General features: G+C 34.7%; 1 protein-coding gene across 5 annotated transcripts in view; it reads left to right on the top strand.

The window, feature by feature from the left end:
* The window catches only part of ROCK1 (Rho associated coiled-coil containing protein kinase 1), an 86,542-nt gene that overhangs the window by 50,952 nt on the left and 12,120 nt on the right, over positions 1 to 23,470 (top strand). For 3 of the 5 annotated variants that reach the window (XM_027638525.1, XM_027638524.1, XM_027638527.1), the window contains 16 exons: positions 333 to 381; positions 960 to 1,095; positions 1,399 to 1,490; positions 1,623 to 1,869; positions 3,669 to 3,775; positions 4,855 to 5,005; positions 5,884 to 6,044; positions 6,917 to 7,101; positions 7,785 to 7,854; positions 9,232 to 9,326; positions 10,583 to 10,748; positions 12,199 to 12,292; positions 14,071 to 14,159; positions 14,490 to 14,678; positions 15,192 to 15,357; positions 22,331 to 22,401. In XM_027638525.1, coding sequence (XP_027494326.1) covers positions 333 to 381; positions 960 to 1,095; positions 1,399 to 1,490; positions 1,623 to 1,869; positions 3,669 to 3,775; positions 4,855 to 5,005; positions 5,884 to 6,044; positions 6,917 to 7,101; positions 7,785 to 7,854; positions 9,232 to 9,326; positions 10,583 to 10,748; positions 12,199 to 12,292; positions 14,071 to 14,159; positions 14,490 to 14,678; positions 15,192 to 15,357; positions 22,331 to 22,401 — 2,068 coding nt within the window. Of the gene's footprint in view, positions 1 to 332; positions 382 to 959; positions 1,096 to 1,398; positions 1,491 to 1,622; positions 1,870 to 3,668; positions 3,776 to 4,854; positions 5,006 to 5,883; positions 6,045 to 6,916; positions 7,102 to 7,784; positions 7,855 to 9,231; positions 9,327 to 10,582; positions 10,749 to 12,198; positions 12,293 to 14,070; positions 14,160 to 14,489; positions 14,679 to 15,191; positions 15,358 to 21,773; positions 21,823 to 22,330; positions 22,402 to 23,470 lie in introns of all 5 variants that reach the window. The other 2 variants (XR_003526862.1, XR_003526863.1) reach the window with 2 other exon arrangements.

The following is a 23,470-nucleotide window of genomic DNA, read 5'->3' as shown; positions in this document are numbered from 1 at the left end:
AAGTCACAACAAGAGGCAGTTTTAGCAGTTTACCAGGGTATTCTAATTTTAAGGATAACCTGTTGTGTACATACTCTGTTTTACATTTGCAGATAAAGGAATAAAATGTGGCACCTAAAGTTTTGCATATTTAATCTGCAACAAAGTTGATAAATACTTAATATATTTTACAAATTATTTCCAGTGGTCGATTGTCTTCTTCAGTTTTAAATGTTCATTACAAAACAGCATTAGTCAAAATGTAAATGTTCACTTTAGTAATGGTCACAAATTGTTTCACTAGAAAAACTATGTATAATGTATCTTGTTTAATGAGCTTGTTTTATTTTTAGATCTTCAAACATAAAACTTGACAAGATAATGAAAGAACTGGATGAAGAGGTAATTTTTTTTCCTCACTAAAGCCACCTTAGTTGGGTAGAGAGTGGAGTAAAGGATAGTACTTTCATGATTCTAAGATACATCTTCTGTGACTCAAAACTGTGACTGAGTTTAAGTTGGAGACCAAACCATCATGTTTCAATATGTTGCATCAGGAGATGCATTTTTATTTGTACACATATTAAAAGCTTTTGCTTTCTGTAAATCGTACTGATTTATGTTTCCTCTGCTAAATATGTTGCTTAGTCTTGCTTATCGCAATTTCTCTGGAGTTTGTCAAAATCAATTACTATAAAAATTAATATACAGATGATTTTCTACTGAGTCCTTATGTTGTCTCTTAATAATAATTTTAATGATTATATTTAATCATATTAACAACAATTTTTCTAATAATTTCATAAATTTGTCATGCAGAAGTTAAAAAATACATAGTTTCTGAAAATATTTTCAAGAAAGCCAGAACTCATTCACTGGAAGTAACGCATCAGTTTTCTTGATCAATTAGTTGCAGAGATACTGGTTTAGGGATCATTCCTTAAAATGTATGTAGAAAATACAGTTGCTTTAAATTTTAGGGAAATCAGAGGAAGAACTTGGAAACAACAGTGTCTCAGATTGAGAAGGAAAAGATGGTATTGCAACATAAGATAAATGAGTATCAAAGAAAATTTGAACAAGAGAATGAAAGAAGACGAAATGTGGAAAATGAAGGTATGCCATACTGTCCAAGCATTAACACTGATGAGGTATATGATATGTTTTGAGATATAATATACTACCATGACATCCTAAGTGCTACCCAACTTCAAAGATATCTTTTCAAATAATGAACACAAATTTTGAGTTTATTTTTGTCTGAACATAATATTTTTGTTCTTATTTTCAAATTCTATTCTCTGCAGTGTGAGAAATGCCAGGAATTTTTTTAGAGCATGTTTGTGTAAAAAAACCCCAAGAACAAAACCCTAAGGATGTTTTTTAATCTGCTGTGTTAATGGTGCAATTTCTCTTTAGTGTCCACACTAAAAGATCAGATGGAAGACTTGAAAAAAATCAGCCAGCATTCACAAATTTCAAATGAGAAGATAACACAATTACAAAAACAAGTATGTTGCTTCTGTTCTTTGTCTTCATTATTTCTTAGATTTCAACATTCAAATGCATTGAGCATTCAAATGTAACAAAACTGGTCCCACTAATTTTTATAATTGAGAATCTTGTCTGGTTTATTTTAACAGCTAGAAGAAGCAAATGATTTGCTGAGGACAGAATCTGATACAGCAGCAAGACTGAGGAAGGGTAACACAGAAATGAGCAAGTCATTAAGTCAGTTAGAATCACTGAATAGAGAACTGCAGGAAAGGTGCAGAGTTCTGGAAAGCACAAAACTGCAGGTGGAGAAAGATTATTACCAACTACAAGCAGCTTTGGAGTCGGAACGAAGGGACAAAAGTCATGGATCTGAAATGATTGGAGAGCTACAGGGTAATTCTTCTGTATTTATACTTTACCAAAAAAGTGGTGACAACCCTACTTTGTTAAATAAAGGAAGGAAAGCCAACCTGCAAAACAACTCTGACTTAAAAACTTCTGAAGATTGGATCTTATTTCCTGATTATATCTGAGCAGCTCTTGGGAGGGAGAGAGAGTATCAAAACCAAAGAGTGGCAAACAGTGATTGTGAATCTGGAGCTTCCCTGACTAAAAGTCTGAGTCCAGTGGTACAAAAATGTGAACAGCTGATATAGTGCTAGAGAAGACACACCACTCTATCTTACTGCCTTGTGCAGTTGCCACGTTGATCCTGCACTTTCTCTTGTTTCATATGTGGAGAAAGCGATCCTGTTAAATTGCATTGGTTTATTATTATTTATTATAAACAAATATTTATAATATTTATTTTATATTTTATTAAAGCATTTATTATGCTTTATAAGCAAGATGAAGGGCATAGTAAGGGATGCAGATGTGGAATCCCTTTTTTTTCAGGATGCTTGGAACTTCGTACCATTTGTACTGATTCTTCATACCAGAAACTATTCAGATACATTAGTTCGTGACTGTACCTCTGCTAATGGATCCTGTCTCTTAACTTCTTGTTTTAAGCCATCTGTCTGGAGTACTGAATTTCCACAAGGCACAGTCTTTGGATGAGGACTTTTCCTTTCCATACTAAAAGGGATCTTAGAAAATGGAGACTTTTTACCGGGGTCTGTAGTTTCAGGACAAGGGGCAATGGTTTTAAATTGAAAGTGCATAGATTTACGTTAGATTTGGAAGAAACTTTTTACAATAAGGATGGTGAGATCCTGGGACAGGTTACCCGGAGAAATTGTTGTTACCCTGTCCCTGGAAGTGTTCCAGGCTGGGTTGGATGGGGCTTTGAGCAATGTGGTCTAGTGAAAGATGATCCTGCATGTGGCACGGAGTTTGAACTAGATGATCTTCAAAAGTGTCTTCCAACCTGTGTAGAGGTGATTCTACTTAGTGTTTAGTGTAAACTTCTGATGCTGCACAGGGGCTTGCGGTAGATGCCGTGCGGTATGGGGAATAGTTCCTTCAGCTGTGTCAGAGCACTCAAAATCATAGAGTGGTTTCAGCTGGAAAAGACTCTAAGATCATTGAGTCCAACTGTCAACCCAGTGCTGCCAAGTCCACCACTAACCCATGTTCCTAAGTGCCACATTCACATGGTTTTTGAACACTTCCAGGAATGGTGATTCCACCACTTCCCTGGGCAACCTGTTCCAATGCCTGACTACCCTTTCTGTGAAGAAATTTTTCCTAATACCCAATCTAAACCTCCCCGGTACCATATTGTAGATGGGTGTCACATTTGCTCTCCTCCAGTCAGCTGGGACCTCCCCATGATTTGAGTCACAGTTAGGTAAATACATATTGTGTTAGTACCTGTAGATACATTTGAGACTAACTTTCTGTGTAATGTGCCTTATCTACATATTAGCGAAATTAGCATTGGAAAAGGTGCTTGTTGCATAGCATAGCAGAACTTGGATTAATGCAAGACATTTTGCATATTAGATATGGGAAGTGATGGAAGGCAGGTACCAATTTTTGCATGTGATTGGTTTTTGTGAATTGTTACTGATGGCATGCATAGAGTGGCTAAAAAGGTCAATTTCCTCTACAATGTACAGCCTTTGCATGGCTAAAAATTTTGGAGCTGTAAATATTTTATGGGCCCAGAAATCAATAAAGGTTGAAAAGCCAATTGATCTAAGTCGAGTAACTAATATTGAATGGTATTTAATTTCTTGTGGCAGTTCGGATTACAACTTTACAAGAAGAAGTAAAAAACATTAAAAACAATCTCGAAAGAGTGGAAACGGAAAGAAAACAAGCACAGGATATGCTTAATCATTCAGAAAAGGTATGGTCAAATGGTGTTGAGACTAATGTTCTTTGTCAGCTTTTGACTATATTTTCACGTAGTATTTATTGAGGTTTCCAATTCATGTGTTATTCCTCTAAATTAGCCTTATGTTAAAATTATTAACTAAATAGTGCTAATTTACAGTCTCATGAGGATGGTCTCACAAGTCCTCGGGTAGTTCTTACTTGTAGCATTGGGCATAAAAATGTCATTTGTCGTTCACTATCACTGATTCAAAGATCCAGCCCTTCTGCTGGTAGCAAGGAATTTTTTCTGCCTGCCTAACTATTGTTGCAGAGAGTTGCTTGTGAAACTCTATGAACTTCTAAAAAGCTGAAATTTAAATTTCTGCTTTTACTGGATTTTAATTTGATTGTAACAGTGCCAGGCCTTTTGATCAACATTTCGATTTTTCTGTCCATCCTTCCTTCTGAATGGTAGCAGCATGTTCCCCTAATGTCTCTGATCCCCTCCATAAGATGGAGAAACAAGTAAAGAAGAGTAAAAGGAAATCCTACACCCTTTCTCCAGACAACCTGTGTAGTTAGCTCTGTGTTTACTGTGCAGTGCAGTCTATGCAAATAAACCAGAGAGATGTGACTATCTATGAGGGAAGGGGCAAGCAATTCTAATTTGATGTTACATGAAGCAGCTATTCAAAGGCAAGTCCCTGTCTCTTAAAGCTCTTTTCCAGTGCTTGTTTTGTGAGTTACTGTTAATGACCAGCAGTTCCAGCAATGAAATAACAGAATGGTATCCAGGTAACAATAAATCAGATTCCTGTGTGCACTAGCATTTTCAGTGCATTAGTTGTGTGTTTCTAATTTAAATGACTACTTACTATTCAAACAGAGAAATTTCCATTATGTTACAAATTTATAGACTACTGAAAAAAGTTAATGAAGTTTTCTCCAGAGCACTGAGTACAGGTTTTATCCGTTACCATTTTTTATTAAGCATGGAAAATAACATTGATAATTTCTTGATAACAAAAAGTTAACACTAAAGAAGGGAATAAAGGAAATGTGATTCCCTCGGGTATTATAAAAATCTTACAACTTTTTTCTTATCCTTAGGAAAAGAATAATTTAGAGATAGATTTGAACTACAAGCTCAAATCATTACAAGACAGATTAGAACAGGAGGTCAATGAGCACAAAGTGACTAAAGCTCGGTTAACTGACAAACATCAGTCAATAGAGGAGGCAAGATCAGTTGCAATGTGTGGTAAGTGTTTCTTGCAAGTCTCAGGTAAATACATATTAAAAGTTATTTTTATTATGACACCTCAAAACACACTGTCTTAAAGTGTAGTACTCTTACACAAGTCTTTAATCCCTTGTGTAAAGCAAATGCATGTTGAAATCTTAAAACATGAAAACTACACATTTAAAATTATTTTCTCTAGTATGGTACTTATTCCATAAAAATTTCATTGTTTCTTAATGTTTTGTGTATCTTACTGCATTTACAGTTCAAAGCCTTCTTTGGCTTCTAAAATGCTATTGATTCTTGAAATTCTGGCTAATGCTAAACAGAATTGAAAGAATGCATTATCAAGACAGATGTCTTAGAGCAATCATTCCTGTGTAAATGCAATAAAAATATCGGTATTAGGCTTGTCTGAAGTAAAGTGTGAAGTTTCTTTTAGAGATACATGTCCATGAATCTTGATCTCTTAGTTAAATATGTCAGGTTTTCTCTGTGAAGGTCATCAGTACCTAAATGTGACTTTTCAGAGAACTAACATGAATGGTAGTATTTCTTTTCTTTTGCTCTACTATCCATTCATGAGGATGAAACTTTGCCTTTACTTCATAATGATTACTTCATGACTCTGCATTCTTTTATTTATAGTTCAGTTGTCATGATAACATTCCAGTGCTTTGATTGCAGATTGGAATTATATTTCTTTTTTAGTGTCCCTTGTAATAATGCCAGGAACTTTGTACTCAGTAATCAGTCCATCTAATAGCAAAAGAGCTTAAATAGATGAACAAAAGTGCCTGAAAAATATTAGGATATTTAAGACTGTGTTTACAAAAGCATGCCTGCAGATGCTATATATTAATTTTTGCTGTATTTCTTTCCTTAATCTTTTTTAGAAATGGAAAAAAAGGTAAAGGAAGAACGGGCAGCAAGAGAAAAGGCAGAAAATCGAATAGTTCAAGCCGAAAAACAGTGTTCCATGTTGGACTTTGATCTGAAACAATCTCAGCAGAAACTGGAACACCTTCTTGAGCAAAAGGAGAGACTGGAAGATGAAGTAAGCAAAATGTTCATCCCTAACAATTTTCTATAAAGATAAGAAAATTAGGGTTGCACTCAGAAATAGAAAAGTAAATTCACTTAAACTGAGCTCCTTTTATAATACACCTCTCAGTAGAATTGAATATTGTTGTTGGCCTAAATAGGGTTAGGTACTTTATACTTGTTTCTTAGCTCTTGCATGCCTTACATATTTGAGCCCTCAATTTAATATAAAGCAATTTTTTGTGCTTTCTATTTTTAAAAGAAAAATCTTAGTTGTGAATTTGACTGTGTAGTCTGATTGGTTTGGATGGTTTGCAGATCTGAGTCTGTATTCTCTAGAGAAGGTTTTGTTCAAGGAATTGCAATTAGAATATTGGGGGTGAAGACTAGGTTCTAAGAATAATAGTTTCATTCTTACATTTTCATGACAGGACACTGGGAATGAAGGTTTTAACTCATGCAGGTCATAACTCATGTAAATTAGTTTTTATATAACTGGTAGGCTGCAGTTTTTTTCTAGGGTGAGAAGTTTTTAAGATGTGATATCCACAGATTGGTTTGCAGGACTTTTCAGCAGATGATTTGGGTTTCTTCCATTGTTGCATTTAAGATAAGATAAAACAAATTTGGGACTTTGAAATAAGCTAAGTATGGGAAAGCTTTATCATCATGCAGTGTCGTAGCTGTACTTCCTATGAGGGCAGCAGCTTTGTGTAAGATTATTGCACTGAAGTGTTTGGAGATTTAGGAGTATTTTTTTCTACAGTACACTGTAGCATCTAGTCAATGGTGTTTAATATAAAATAATCCAGATATGAAACATGTTCAACCACATGCAACTGGTTATTTAGCAAGCACTCCTAAATTGAAATATGTCTCATTTAGGTAAAGAATCTGACATTTAAGCTAGAACAGGAGACAAATAAGCGAATAATGGCACAGAATGAATTAAAGGCACAAGCTTTTGAAGCTGATAACTTAAAGAGTTCTGAGAAGCAGCTGAAACAGGAAATCAATACGTTGTTGGAAGCAAAGAGGTTACTGGAATTCGAATCGGCTCAACTTACTAAGTAAGTAAAAATCTGAAGTAAAATGGAAAAAATTGCTTAATTATACATGTACTGTTTTGCCTGTTCCTGTTACTGAATAAAGTTATCTGGTGCATAGGCATTTTTTCCTAAACTAAAAGAGTATTTTTAGCTGCATGTTCTGATTTCTGTATGTAGCCTTCAGTGTTGGAATAGTTTTGTTATGAGCTATGATGCAGACCAGTTCTTGACTCATCTTTTTATGTCAACACATATATATGCCATATATATATATATATATGCCGCTTTTATTTGAGTGACTGTGATACTACTTACTAAATCATATGGGATTCTTACATTTAGTATATGGGAGTCAATAGCTTTTTTCCCCTTTAATTTACCTCATTAATTTTCTTAACATTTCTTAAACTGACTGAAGACATTTTTCATTAATTAGGGTTCTATTATATATTCCTTCAACTGTCTTAACATTTGTCCATTTAGACGACTTCTCATCTTCTAAATTACATACTGAGATGATCGTCAGTTTAGAATAAGAAATGTAATTAAATCAGAATTTTAGGATACAGCATACTGTTAGTTTTCTTGAAATAATATGTGTGCAAATATAAGATTGTCATAGGATGCTGTTCTACTTAGAAATTGTCTTTGTCTTTTGTTAGTAGCTGACTTCTTACATGTTTTCCATTTTTATTTCTTCAAAGGCAGTACAGAGGAAATGAATGTCAAATGCGTGAGCTTCAGGATCAGCTTGAAGCTGAGCAGTATTTTTCGGTAAGACTTGCCAAGAATTGTGTATGCTACATTTTGACATAAAATCATTTAACATTGCATAGTTAATCAGCATAAATCAGCAATACAGAAAATCCTGCTTGAAATACAAACAATGAAAAAATGTTAGAGAATGTTAGATAGTGTATCTAAAATGTTACTTTGTGCTTGTTTGTCAAAACTTTTATATTACATTGAATTACTCTTATCTGAAGTATTCATCAGAGTAGTTCCTATCTTGAGGCTGGAAAAGAGATACTTTTCTGACATAATGGCAAACTTTACAGAGTTCAAAATTTCCCTACTTACTGGAAAATAATGCATGCTATTGATCTGCCTTAAGCATATTTAAGAACCATAGATCCAGTAGCATTCTGCATCTTCTAAAAAGATGCCTTCTCTGCACCTGAATCTCTGCACCTGAAGAGCCTTATTGGGTACTCCAGGTAGCCAAAATGTATATTTCATAGATGTAGTTTGATCTGTTTCCTTTCTGTGAAAAAAAACAATAGCATGAGACTCTCTGTAACACCTGAACTTCAGATGCATTTGTGAATATGGACAGTCTCATTTCAGTTTGGGAATTACTTTCAAATTCAGTTCTTCCTTCGAGGGGCAATAAAAATTTTTATATTTGCTAAACTGCATATGATTGTCATTTCGTTATGTGTTACAGGGGGGTTTTTGTGCATTTTTCCATGACATAAGTAGATCCAGAAGATTGTATTTAATTCTCAGTTTTCCCTTTTTTCACTAGCATGTAGTTTAAATGAGACATTCATAATTCAGCCTGAATATTCAGCAAAAGTAGTTTACTGTAGAAGACCAAATTTTAACTTTCAGAATTATGAGTGGTGTTAATAACAATACAGTAATTAAGAACAGAAGTCATTCACATAAATCAGACCTCAGTTGAATCACTGCACACAAAGTGTGCACACAAAAAACTTTAAGAGAAAAGATACATGGACACAAAGAGAATACAACAGGTGAAAGCACAGGTCAGTAGCAGGCTTATTTGACTAACATTTTGAGACAGTGATGCTACAAGAGCATTCAGTTTTTGTCCTATTGTCTCTCAGAGACTTTCTCTGCTGTGTCCTAGTGCCTTCCTTCACTATTGCAAGCACAGTGCAAAGTGTTTGTGCGTCCGTGTAGGAAAATAGACTAGATAAATGAAAACTAACCTGGTCACATCAGTTCCCTACCCAAGGGAAATGGGAGAAGCATCTCAGACAGGTAGGAAGGAGGAAATTTCATTAAAGACAGTATTGGCATGTGTTGTGGTTTGACAGATTCAAACTAACTAGTCTGAAAACAAAGGAAATTTTCAGTATGGAATTTGAATAATGATTCTTTTTTTTATGCTTTCTTTTACAGACACTTTACAAAACTCAGGTTAAGGAACTGAAAGAGGAAATTGATGAAAAGAATAAAGAAACGCAAAGAAAAATGCAGGAGTTGCAAAATGAAAAGTATGTTTATTGTGTTTCTCAAATACACATAAGGTTTTCTGTGTAGTATCATGTCACTCATGAAGATTTTGATTCAGATTTAAGATGTTTTAATTCCTTCAGGAAAAGACAGATCTTAAAAGTGTTCCATAACATCTTGTAAGATGGCAAATACATAGGATGTTACCTATGCTGGCTCACAAAGTTAAATATGATTATTCATATTTGCTTTGGACACTGTAGTGTCTTCTTGGAAGAAGAAAGATGACTTCTCTGAGAATTCAGTAACATGCAAAAATTTGAAAAAAATTTCAATTTGTGGTAATCATCTCACTTATGTAACAACTTTTTTTATTTGATTATATTATCCTGATAATCCTGGTATATTCCTATACTCAATAAAATAATTTCAGAAAAGTTAATGAAGAGTCTTTGAATTCAAAATTTAGTATACTAGTACTATATTCTAAGCTAGCAAATAAGAAAAGTTTTTTAAGCTTGCTTTTCCAATTTCTTAATTTATATGTTTATCCTGAAGGAGACTGTAGCCTTATGCATGAAGTAGTTTCTTTCTTCTAAAGTCTGAGTCTCTTGTTCTACTTGAGCATCAGCATTGCAAAACCAGTATCTGAAGGGCAGAAGTTATGTACAGTGTTCATGGTGCATTTTGGTGAGCTAAGAAAGGAAGAAAGAAAGGATACTGTGCTAATAAATATGATGTAGAGAAAAATACATCAGTATGCAAAGTTGTTCAGGAGTAGTATCTAACTTAAAAAGAAAAAAAATAGGGAGGGCAGAAGAGATAGGTGAGACTTCTTTTATTCTTCTTCTTGTTTTTTTTCTTACTTATTTTTATAGACTCTTTACATTCTGTTCCCTCACTGTTCTCTACAATCTTTTGTTCATCATAAACATTTCTCACTTGGATACTACTGTGGGAATTGTGATAATGGGTGAATGTGGGTTAAGTACATTTTGATGGACTACTCTTGACATGTAATTTAATTTTATTTTTTATTCCTCAAAGACATGAGAATTTAGCTTGGTGTTTCATGGATGATTGAAATTGTAATGAAATCGTAATAATTTTGCTGCTGTCACTTGTGTAGACCATCAAAAGATACAAGTGTACAGAGCATGATTTTGTAAGTGTTGCTTTTCTTAAGAAACTAAGATAGTGACAATTAGCTGAGCAGTATAATTTAGGTCTGATAGTCTTCCTGAAAATTTGCGATGTTTTGCATAGGAGAATGAAATCCTGATGTCTTTTTTTACAGAGAAACGCTCACTACCCAGTTGGATTTAGCTGAAACCAAAGCTGAGTCAGAACGATTGGCACGAGCACTCCTTGAAGAACAGTACTTTGAATTGAGTCAGGAAAGCAAAAAAGCAGCATCAAGACACAGGCAAGAATTGACTGATATGGACAGCATCATAAGAAGGGTAAACTAATTGTTATTAATGTCTATATATATCTCTTTCAGCTGGAAACATAAATTCATGGTTTTAATTTATAAAATCTTATTGTGGTCTTAAGTGATAACTCAAGTCAAGTATCTTAAGTTTTGGGCTCACTTGGAACCTTATACATTTAAGTTTCATCATGTGGACTCCCAAAGGAACATAGACTTGATTAATCTGAGGTGAAGCCAAAAGGAAAATCAAGTGAATGTCTCTAATTCAGTTATTAGGCTTTTGTACTTGCTTCCTGTCATTATTTAAATCTTGTAGATGTGTGGAGCAGTGTATTAGAGACTCCTACTGCAAAGTAACTTAGTTTTTAAAATAACCCACTTGAGAGTCTTGAGTAACCCCCAAACTGTAATTTTTGAACGTATTTTATACCATAACTTTTGAGCGTTAGTGATCGATAAATGTGTTTAACTGAAGAGTCTCAAACAGCAAGCCGTATGTAGCATAGTCATTTTATCATTAATATTTTTTCCCATTTAATGTCAGCTATGCACATTTTCTTAAGAATCCTGGGGGTGTAAAACTCTAGGCATAACTAGGCTCAGTTTCTCAAAGCTTTGTCTGCACTGCTATGAGTATTCCATCTCTGTGTAAAGATATTGGAACTAGTGTTCGTTTCATGTGTTTTCTTTTTTAAGCTTGAAATCTCCAGAATGCCACCATTTCTTAAGAAGCATTTAGAAGATTATCTCTGTGGCATCAAAGTAATACCTTCTTGCCAATATGTTTGTTGGTTTCAAATATTCTGATAATTTTTTCAGACAGCTTGATACACAATCATTTGTATAGGCTTCAAACAAAACCTTTTTCAGGAATAAAATTATGTCTAGTTTTTAACATGTTAGGTGATCTTGGCTGTGGGAGCTAACATATTCACATATCTGAAGAGTCATGGGTTTCCTTTCCAGATTTTTTTTTATGTGCGTATTTATCTTTGACATAGACCAAATTTAGTTTTATTTTTCTCCTGATTTATACCTGTTTTTCATGATTTATGACGATTATTTAGTAGTAAATGCCTTGTGTCTACTGTAGCCTTTAATGCTGGAGTTGTAGCATCTGTCAGCTGCTTTTCTGTCTGGATTCAAGGGATCAGGTCTCTAGGTACTGCTTCTTCCAAAGTACCACAGATTGCCACATTCAATAACTGACAATCTAACTTGAGTTTTTAATTATGTATTACAGTGTTGTCAGTTCTGCAAAGATAATTTAAAAAAAAAAATATCTGGGACAGGTGTATTTTGAGCCTTCTGGTAAATCAAGAAAGCACAGAAGAATAGTTTAAAAATTCACATAGGCAGGAATGTGTTTGAAGTAAGTGGTTGGTATAGATTTAAGGGTAGTTAAAATTATACTTTTATAAATATTTTTAGGATTTATGGCAAGTTCTTTATTTTAAAATGTGTTTGTTTTCATATAGCTGGAAGAAACCAATAATACATTAACCAAAGATGTTGATTTGATAACAAAGGAAAACACAGAGATCAATGAAAAATTTAAGAAACAGGAGGAAGGTATGTCATTTATGGAGTTTTAATTCATCTGTTTTGAAGCACAAATGAATTTGAACCATATGGGGAGAAATGGGAGAAGACATTGGTGTTTATCTTCCCTATTATTTTGGGCTTGATGAAAAACAGTATAAGTAATTTTTTTAATCTTGAAAATATGTCTTCTATGTAAATTGCACTTTTAGCAGTCTTTCAGTGCTTAAAGGGACTTATAAGAAAGATGGGGGCAAACTTTTTAGCAGGGCTTGTTGCAATAGGACAAGGGATAATGGTTTTAAACTAAAATAGGGTAGATTCAGACTAGATATAAGGAAGTTTTTTACAGTGAGGGTAGTGAAACACTTGAACAGGTTGCCCAAAGAGGTGGTAGATGTCCCATCCCTGGAAACCATCAAGTTCAGGCTGGACAAGCCTCAGAGCAGCTTGATCTAGATGAAAATACCCCTACATATTGCCAAAGGGTTGGGCTAGATGACCTTTAAGGTCCCTTCCAACCTAAACCATTCTATGTTTCTAAATTGTCACTCTGTACTATATTGTTTCCATTTTCATGTACTGTCTTTATTGTTGAAAATAATTAAAACCTCAGCTGTACCAGGTAGGAAAAAGTGAGTTTCTGCTCATACTACCTTACTCACTTTTTAAAACAACTTAGTGCTAAGTTCCTGATGGCATAAGCAGGAATGCCTGTCCACTACAGCTCATCCATATATTGTCTGTCTAACCCCCTTCTTTCAGCCTTGCCCTTGTGTGCATAAAGTTATTAAGGTGAAGTATTTCCTGCATTTCATATTGCACACAATGTATTTATTAAAATGTTTGTGTCTATCTCCAGTATTTACAGTAAAGCCATATCAGTATTTCAATTTCCTTAAGATCTCACTTTGACACGGAATCTAAGTTGTGATGTTATGCAGATCAGTGGATGGGCATTCTATTTATATGCATTCTGACTGTATGGGAAGGTACTTTTTGCTCCCATGGTTTTTCGTTTGAGCAAATTGGAATGCATGCTTTAATATCCGAAGACTAAAAGAGTAAAGGCCTTATTGGTTCTGTTGCCAGTGTCTTTGCAAACACTGTGTAGGCAGGAAGGCATACTAAAATATTTTCCCTTAGTTCTACATTTCCATAGTAGCAGGAATTGGGTGAGCAAGTATTTTCAGTATTTTTAAGTTTGTTACTTTTGAGTACTTAAAAATCGTTCTTTAACTTTGTAGTTTTGGTGGGAAATTCTTATCAGTGAACTGCCTACTTATAGATACTTTGGAAACAAATCAGCAGACTGGAGATGTGATAGAAAGATGGTGTGTGAGAGGGGGTGAGGGGTATGTAACAGAATCATTCCTTGTTTAAAGAAAGCCTTTTTCCCCATGCTCTCTTCATGGCTGATTTGAGAATCTGTACTAAATATGAGTCCAGTCATATCAGTCTTACTCTGTGTGGGTACTGAAGTAATTTTTGGTACTGCAGAGACACTTTTGATAGTGCAAACATGAAGGAAGTGGAACAACTAACTTCATGATCATCAGGAAATAAAGATACATGTACTGGCTTTAGTGTTTCATCTTGGTACCTTTCTGATATATCCTTCTAGTGATTTTCTATCATTATAGTAGCATTAAACTGGTAACCTTTATCTTTGCAAACTGTATTTTACTCAATAAGGGACACAATGGGAAAAGGGAGGGATAAAAAGAAGATGCAATTGTAGAAGCAATTAAGTTTAGAAATATTTATCTTGTCCTAAAATGTCTCAAAGTTGAATATTATTTTAACAGATTACAAAATGAAAAAAGAGGAGGAAATCAATAATATTAGAATGCATTATGAGAAGAGCATAAACAATGAAAGAACTTTGAAGACACAGGTATAACTTTTTATGCAATTTAATAGCAACAATTACTTTGCATAACAGAAGTATTTTAGGTTTATTGCTTTTGTGAACTCACCGTTGGTTCCTTCGAAATTAAGTTTATATTAACCATGATGTACAATATGCATTGTTGATATTTACAGTTGAAAGAATAAGTTTTGATGTTGTGTACTGTTCAGTATTACTTTGGTCGTGAGTAAGGGCCATTTATGTTGATGAAGGGTTTTTATTAGTTGAATCCTGTAACTAGAGGAACTGAGAAGTTTTGTATGAAACATGCTAGCATATATCATTTTTTCCAATGGTTCTCCTTTTTCTTAACAGGCTGTCAACAAACTGGCTGAGATAATGAATCGGAAAGATTTTAAAATAGACAGGAAAAAAGCTAACATGCAAGATTTGAGGAAGAAAGAGAAGGAAAACCGAAAGCTGCAGTTAGAACTTAATCAAGAAAAAGAGAAATTCAATCAGATGGTAGTGAAATACCAAAAGGAGCTCAATGAAATGCAAGCGGTAAAATAATGAAATTTTTTTTGTCCCACTGTGGAATTGTCTCTGCAGGAAAAATGTCTAACTCCTAGTCTACTTGAAAAAAATTCTGTTTCAGATGTTTTAGGCTACAGAATTTTAGCGAGGCAGAGAACTTGATAAGTGCTGGTTCTCATTCATTTCCCCTTTCTAAATTCTTAACTGTGGAAGTTACTGATATGTTATAAAGGCTAAAAACCTGAATACTGTTCAGCATACTAAACTGATAGCAAACTACCAGTTCGTTTCACTGGTAGATGGTCTCTTTTTCCTAACAAATGGTAATTTAATAGATGAATCTAGAATAGACTGTTTTGTGCTTGAATACATTGCTGGATCTTTGATATTTAAGTTTTTTCCTTCCAAGGCTAAACAAAAACTTCTACTATAATAGTTTATGTCAATACTATCAAAAATATCTAGATATCTGAAAAAAATGAGGTTTGTGTTCAGAATACTTTGGTATCCCACTAACTGTGCATGTATATATAAATACAGCAACTAGCAGAAGAATCTACATACAGGAATGAGCTCCAGATGCAGCTGGATAGTAAAGAGAGTGACATAGAACAACTACGAAGGAAAATTGTGGATCTCCAGCAAGGAATGGATTCTACCAGCGTTGCTAGTCTCCCGACAGATGAAACAGATGGAAATATTTCAGGTAAGAGAAAAACATATTGAATTACTTGATCTTGTGCATGCACATAGTTTTGGAAGGTATTCTTTCAAACAATTTACTACCTTTTAAAATCTTCTGTCTGTCTTTTTCTGTATCACATCTCTGCTTCCTTTCTTTGTTTTTTCATTTTTCTTTTATTTCATAGCTTAGCTGCTTATATTTAATCTTAATTTATTCTCACATCACACTTTCTACTGTATTGCTTGGCATTAGCATAATTTATATCCACTTTTTGGAAAGAGTATCTTTACATCTGCTGTTTCTTGAATACAGTGAATACAGTGGGCAGTGTTCAGTGAACAGAATACAGGGCCAGCACTTCCTCAACATCGTGACTGTATTTTATATCTTGAATGCAAACTTGCCTTGGTCTTGTCTGTTCTTACAGTCATGTAGCACCACTGTGACAAGTGGCAATAATTGCTGATGTGAAAAATAATTGTAGGAATTTCCATTTATGGTTTTATGATACTCTGATTTAGCAGGTTAAACTAAGAACAAATAATACAGTGTAACCAGCCATTTCTATGTGGTGTCAGTTCCAGGCACTTTGAGACCCACAGTTACATGGGTTAGTGATGTACCTCTCCCCTTCCCCAGTGTTTAGAAAGTGTAATCAGTTTGTAATTTCACATGATCCACTTCTGTATCTCTTGATACAGGAAAAGAAAATGCTATAGGCAGTAAGCTATGTTTGACAATTTCCATATGTCAGAGCTAGGTTTATTATTTTTTTTATATGGGTAAGTATTTTTAGAATTCATTGTGAACATCTTAATAAATAAACTTGTCGTATGTGCTTGTCTTACACATTTATGGCCTGATTTCTATTGTTGAAAAATATTTTTAAACATACAAAACCAGAATACTCTTTTGTGTGCTTTAAGACTTCAGTGGATGAGTAGTCAGATAAAAGTAAATAGAATCATTTTAGGTGTGTCTTTTACTGTTAATGTACTTCATGCTGCTCAAATTGCCACATTCTAGAATTTTTCCAGGGGTCTTAGAGTGATTCAAATTTCAGGTAGGTCATGAGTGTTCGTATATGTTTTTGTGTAGTTATTCCTTTCTGTGTCTGTTTTTGTGTCCTGTCTTCCCCTAGTGTATTTTTAGATTTTTATTTTTAGTTAGTATTTTAATGAATTTCATTCTAGAATAGATTTTTGTTCAGATAATGATAGTAATTTTCTTCACAACTTCCATTCTGTTCAAGAAGCCTTTTGCACTCTTCAGTCTGATCTGTAAAAGCCTCAGGCAATTGCCATCTTGTAAAGAGAATGTCTGTTTTTTGTGTTTTGAAAACGTCTTGTCGACCAAACTTCCGTTGAGTTCTTAGATCTATAAGACTGGTTAAGGAACATTATTTTTCCTTAGCTAGGAAACTAGGAGTTCTTGCTAGGAACTCCCTCTGGTATTTCTGAACTATCAGTACTTCTCAGGAGTTTTTCTTTTAGATACTCATTTGCAGTGTATTCCATTTAATGGAGGTAAAAAAGAAATCAGAGGGGTTCTTTTCTCCCCTCAAGTTACTATTTGGAATCAAGCCTTGTGTTTTTAAGTGTCTCCTAATTGAAGAACACTGTTGTTTGTAATTTTTAATTGAAAATTTCTGAACTCTTGTATTGAGAGGTTTAGGGGTTTTTTTCTACAATAAAACAGACCTGATTTATTTTGCATAAAAAAGTAGTTTTGAACTTCATCACTTTCCTTCTCAGCCATTTTCAGTTAATGTCTGTTATGTATTACACGGAAAACACAAATGCATCCTTCTGGGCATAGATACCTTCCCTGTTTTCTTCTTAATGGTGGTAGTGTGTCAGTGTGACCCCATTGTGTCTCAGATCTTGGAAAGACTAGGAAAAAAGCTCTTTCTTTGTCTGCCTAATTAAGGAAGGTTATTTTCAGTTTTACCTCTGGAGATGTGTAATCAGACTTCTGGCGGCATGACCTGTCGCTTCAATTTTGAGGCAGAAGTTTCAGTCTGTGCAAGAGCTTTTCAAGTCAGCTGTTCGTTGTTAATTAGAACATCAGAATTAGTAGAAGTTCTTTTGGTGTTCTTTAGTGAGGGGTTTGTATCTATACTCATGACCCCTCAAACTATTTCTTTTTTACTAGCCTTTCATTTCTCGTCTTCTCTTTTTTGCCCTTTTCTCTACGCATGCCTCTGATTTTTACTGCAGTTGTGCTGCTGGTGTTACTGTGTGATACAGGTAGGAAGTCTAATACATATTATTAGGACTCCTCTAGATCGTGTTCCTACATGCTGCTTGTTTTTTTGGTTTGGCTTGGTTTTGGTGTTTTTTAGGTTTTTTTTGAGTGAGTTGATCAGGATCTGAATAAGAAGCAGTTTAGTAATTAAAGGAGATTAAGTGACATTAGGACAGTCAAATTTCATACACTTGTCAAAGAGCCAAGCAGAGCACAGAAAAGGAGTGCAGTAGTGTTACAAGGACAAAACCCAGCCAGACTTCGAAGCAGATAGAAATAGCCCATGCCACAGAAAGAGGACATTATCCAGTGCACAGTTATTTTCCTGCAAACCAAGTAATTAGTCTTTAAAACAGAAGGTGACATATCACAGTGGTTCATTTGCTACAATTTAGTTGTATGACATTGATTGTCTTCAACTATGTACTAAGTTCCCATCACTTCCATAGCCCAAATATAGGCATTCCTTCAGAGCACCATAAACAGCATCTTGTTTAAGAGCTGGATGTGATGAGCAGTCAGTAGGATTCTCTGTCTGTTGCACCAGTTCTTAAAGCAAAGACATTCCTAAAAAAAATATAAAGCAAATAAATTGTCAAATTTCAAAATAAGTAATTATAGTACGATTTATTCAGTTTCCTGTCACAGCAAAAACATCACCAGGGGAAAAAAATGAAGACACAAAATAATGTGAACATGTATAAAAGAATGATTCCATAGTCTCAATTCTGGCAGTGGGCAGGCAGTCTCTGGTTTAGTAGAAGAAAAAAATTGGTATGAAATGATGTGATAGTAAAGTTGTTGGAATTCCAGAGAGACCCTGGCTCTTTGGCATTTTCTGCTGTCCTGCATGGCAGAGAGGTTCATGTCTTGCCTAATTGGGGAGTTTAGGTTACCAGCCACCAGAGAGGCTACAAAAGTAGAATTCACAATTTATAGGAAGAGCCTCTTGTAAACTTTTGGGGTCAGAAGGATATGAATAAACTAAAGGTGATACTAAAATGAATTTTTAATACTCAGAAAATTTTAAGGAAAAAATTGTCTATTTAGAGGAAGATACAGAGAAATCACACGGTAACACACCTTTTACAGCTGCATTTCACTTGGAAGTGGTTTCTGTCTGTCACTGAGCTAAATACTTCTCAAGTTCTAGTAGCTCCCAGGGGAGTTTATGGTCTCCCAAGGTAGGGATTGGCCCCTTTAGACCATCCAGGCTGTTCTCAGGCTTTTGCTTACTTAGGTGGAAAAATCATGACATGGAGGAAGGTTTTCCTTGTACTCAGTTCTAGGCACGTTTGGTAACTCTCACTCCTGATTATTGATTCAGATAGCAGCTCATATCTCAGCTGATATCTCCAATGTTAACAGTCCTTGCTGAAACAGCTGAGATATTTGCTTTTTAATGATGCATTTGGAATGCCTCTTCCTCCTAGCTGGACTTAGGAAGTCTTAATACTTGCATGATTGTAAACAGAATTCTTCTTTATCAAGACAGAACATAATCAGGAACTTAAGTTTTTTTTTCTCCTAGCTGTTATAGGGCACTTAACCTGTTGTGAATTGCTTCTTTTCATCTGCTTGGCAAGATAATTTGAGCAATTGAGCTGACCTACAGGTTTAACTGCAGCACATAATGTTTTACAGCATGTGTTATAAATCATGTTTTGTGCAAAGATAGGAGGGAATAATAAACACGGAGCATTTAAGCCAACAGTTTTATTGCAATATGGACTCAGCTAAGACTTTCTGCAAGTAGCCGTCACCTGAATAAACTTCAAGGCAAGATCCAGTTGGCAGTCCTTGGTGAGATACACATGAAATTATAGTAAGACAGTCTGAGGAAGGAAATAATCAAGTGGGAAGAGTGGACTGGAAAGAATTAGCAAGGTAGTATCTCCATGTTTTTGTTAACTGTGGAAGAGTTGAGGAGTAGGAATTCTTGAGCATTGGAAAGAGGTGCTCTGCTGCTTGTGAAAGCGCCTGTGCTGCTTAACTCCGGAACAACAAAACATCTCGTAAATCAGTACAGCCATGGTTGTCTTGTGTAATTTTATTGAAGTCTTACTGTTAGAACTCACTGTTATCATACTGAATCCCTATGAATCCTGGCAGTATGAATACTAACCATGAAGATGTTTAGAATGAAAATCTCAATTTAAAATATATTCAGAGATAACTATAAGATCTGTAGCCTTTATGGAATTCTTTCTTCATATCCTATTCAGATCCAGCTAGCCGTAAGATATTTTTGAGGCCTAAACCATCAGATATTTTTGAGACCTATCTTAGATTTTCTGGACTGCAAATAAAGTATCAATTCTGTGATTCTTTCCAAAATACAGGGATGTTTTCAGGCAATAGTTTTGAGGCTATTTTTAAAGACAGGAATGGAAGAATCTTTTTCATAGTCCAGATAGCCCATATTTTCTTAATTACTTAATCAGAACACTCATAAATATTATTCTTCTGGATCAAATATTTGTGAAATGGCCAGATGAGCATTTGCAGTTGCGCTAGCTAACTTGTCGAGGGAAATTAAAATGCACTATAAATATTACTTGGAAGAAACCTTTGTGGCAAGGTTGGAACGAAAGAGCTCATCTACCCTTTTAAGAGTACATTTGGTTCCAGACGAATGTTAACTTTGTTGAAAAGGAGTGTATTCAGAAACTTATTTCCAACTGCAAGATGTTATTCACAGCTCAGAAATCATCTCTCATTCAAACAGAATTTGCTCACTAAAATAGATTTGTAGTAGACAGAAAAGAATGTCAACTGATTCATTTGAAATACCTCAGTCACTTCCTACTTCTTTTGAAATTGTTTTCAGAATGTGCTGAAATAGAAGCGAACTTAGAACAACTCCTGCTCATACTGTCCCTATAAGTATCTTTTAAAATGTGTTGTTATTGGATCTTTCCAGATTTTAATATGCTGCAATTTATACAGATACATACATATTCTCTTTGAACAACAGTCATCCTTCCTGTATTCCTTCTGAACTGCAGTCATCCATAGTATGTTCTTTATTAGCAATTAATCCCTTCATTTTGCAAGGGAGGACTTGAGTTTTAGGGTCTTTCTGTAATTTCTAAAAATGGAAGACTCTTCTCCTGGTGTAAGAATCAAGGTGTTCAAAAAAAGGTAAGCATTGTCAATGATGCCTGTAGACATGAAGGAAATAGGTTTCCTTTTCCACAGCTACTGTATCAAGAAGAGGGGAGGGGTTGAGGGCAAAACCCCCAAACCCCATTTTTCTTATGGAGATAGGAGAGGCAGGGAAGTGCAAATTTCCTTCATTTTTCTGGGATATTCTCTTACTGAAATGAATTCTACTATCATGGCTTTCTTCTGATTGATTTCAGTAGTTCAGTGGTCCCACAGTATTTTGAGGCTATTCTGTGTGAAGGAATGTTAGGAAACTATTCTATATTTCTAAGCGTAGTCATCTTCTAAATATTGTATGCTGTAAGGCTAATATGGGAAAGTCTTTTTCATGCCTGATTTTAATACCTTGCTAGGCTGTCAGTCTCTCTGTAATTTTACAGAGCAAAGCATATGGACAATAACTTAGATATTTGGGTGTATTTTCGGAGCTTGCTGCAATATACCTCACAAAGAGTTATTCCTGAAGGATAAAAGGGACAAGTAGCTCCTTCTTACATAAGTATTTGTGGAGAATAGTTCAGAAAACTTTAACTTAATGTTTTAGAAGTTTTCAGTGCTGCCAGTTAAGTTTATTATGAAGAATACATACATTAGCTATTGGCTCTGTTTCTGTTTTCTGACACTTTTTTTTCAAATCACATTTTTACAATAATTTAAAAAAAAATTTTTCAATTGTGAAATAGATTTATGGACTGAAATTTTGATTACTTCATTCTAACATTTCCAAAATTGTGGGACTTCACTGTGTCATTTCAGGTTAATGGAATAACGACAGCTTCTCACTATCATTGTCTGGTTTCATAATTTTAAAGTTTAGAAACTACTATTAGTTAGCTGGAAGGATTTTTTAAATCTACCATTCACATTAGGCAGAATGCCAATTTTCTTGTGGCCCTTCTTTGTATCATTGCTAAATTATTTCAGTAGTTTTGTAGTGGAAACACGCATTATTACATTGCTCTTTGGACAATTTTTTACTGAAAATTTGAATAAAATGCTTGTCTCTTATTCTTTGTATCTAGTTGATTCTTCCTGCATTCCTTATTTAATTATCTCCTATGCTTATCTTCTGTGAGTAATGGGGACACCCTTGTAGCTTTGCCTGCTCTTGTGCTCTCTTTCCCTTTTTTGTTTCCCGTGGAAAATATGGATCTGATTTGTTTTACTTCCTGCATCTTCCTGCTGATTATTTTCATATAGCCCCTCTGAATGTTAAATTATGTTTATATTGAAAAATCTCTTAATTTAAACTGTAACATATTTTCAAAGCAAAGTGTTTCCTGCCTGGCTCTTTGCAAACTATTTACATACAGTGTTAGATGTTGGCATCAAGGAGAACAGCTTTACTTTTATTGTGCAGTAACTGTGTAATCAGATGTTGGCTTGTGATGAAGCATGAATTAAATGCTTATATCTTCATTTTATTTAGCTGTGCTTTTTATTCTGCTTTGCTGAATAGGTAATTGCCTATTACTGCATGTAGTACATCTTCCTTTCTCGTAATAGTTTGCTTTTGTGTTATCCTGCTTTATTGTTATAAATACGTGAAATTATTAAATATGCATTTTTTAAAAACCAGAATCAAGACTTGAAGGTTGGCTTTCAGTACCAAACAAAGGAAATATAAAGCGGCATGGCTGGAAGAAACAGGTACAAATGTCTTTTTTTTTTTTTTTCTTCCTCAATTGGAAAAGTTTTTAGGCATGCCCTGAATTGGTTTTACTACTCGTATTTAAGAACCAAACAAAATAATTAAGAGTAACTTAGTGTGTATAAAAAAAGGAAACAAGAAAATTCAAGTTCAGTTTGAAATCTTTAGTAATGACTTTGTGCAAATTTAACGACAGGTGGAAATGCTGTTTACAATGGGCATGTTGGAACGATTAAAAATCCCATTTCTTCTTTGAGTAAGCTTCTTTATAATCCTGTTACTAAAAAAGAAGCTCCATGTGCAACTTGACAGGAGAGAGTAGGGAATACTACACCTGAATGTTCTGAAGGTCATGGAAGAGTGCATCACACTGTAACTTGCCACACATGATTTCCAAGGACATTTTATCTTTCTTACCTTTAAAATGGCCAGTGTCTCTTGAAAAGAACTGGTTTACTTTCAGAAACAGGATCTCTTTGCTGGAATTCCCAATCCAAACAAAACAGTACTCTTTTGCCTCTGCAGAGGTTATGATCTGCTTCTTTGAAATGTCAGATGTTGAAATTGAGATGCTTAGAACTAGTTTCTGATTATCTTTTCTGTCTTTTCAGTTCCCCTCTGTGAACATTCTTTGGTATAATCAAATGCCAAAGTGAACATGGTCACCAGAATTCTGTAAATTTTACAAGCAATTTGTACGAAGTAGTTTGTTTCCCTGCATCTTCTTAAATTCAAAGATCACTGTTGGGAATGATTCAGTTTATTCATGACACTTTCAAAGTAACTTTCTGCTTCCCGCTAAAAGGTCTTTCTCAAATGCTCCTGTTTACATTCACATTCTGCAAGTGTTAGAAGTGGTTCCTACAAAATTTAAGGGAGAAGGAATTAATTCCCATCAAAGAAGCACTTAAGTGTTTGCATTGGACCTTTAGCTGCTGAACTGCTTCTTTCAAGTATTCCTATTTTCGCTTGGCTGACATGGCCTTCTTTATACAATCTACGTATTTTGAGGACCAGACTATTTTTACGTTGATATCAGACCGCATTGATTTGTCTGTAAGTTAAACC

The sequence above is a fragment of the Corapipo altera genome, unplaced genomic scaffold (assembly GCF_003945725.1).
Source record: "Corapipo altera isolate COAL_440 unplaced genomic scaffold, ASM394572v1 49, whole genome shotgun sequence".
Classification (NCBI taxonomy): domain Eukaryota; kingdom Metazoa; phylum Chordata; class Aves; order Passeriformes; family Pipridae; genus Corapipo; species Corapipo altera.
The sequence above is the reverse complement of the archived record's forward strand: the minus strand, read 5'-3'. Positions and strand labels throughout refer to the sequence as shown.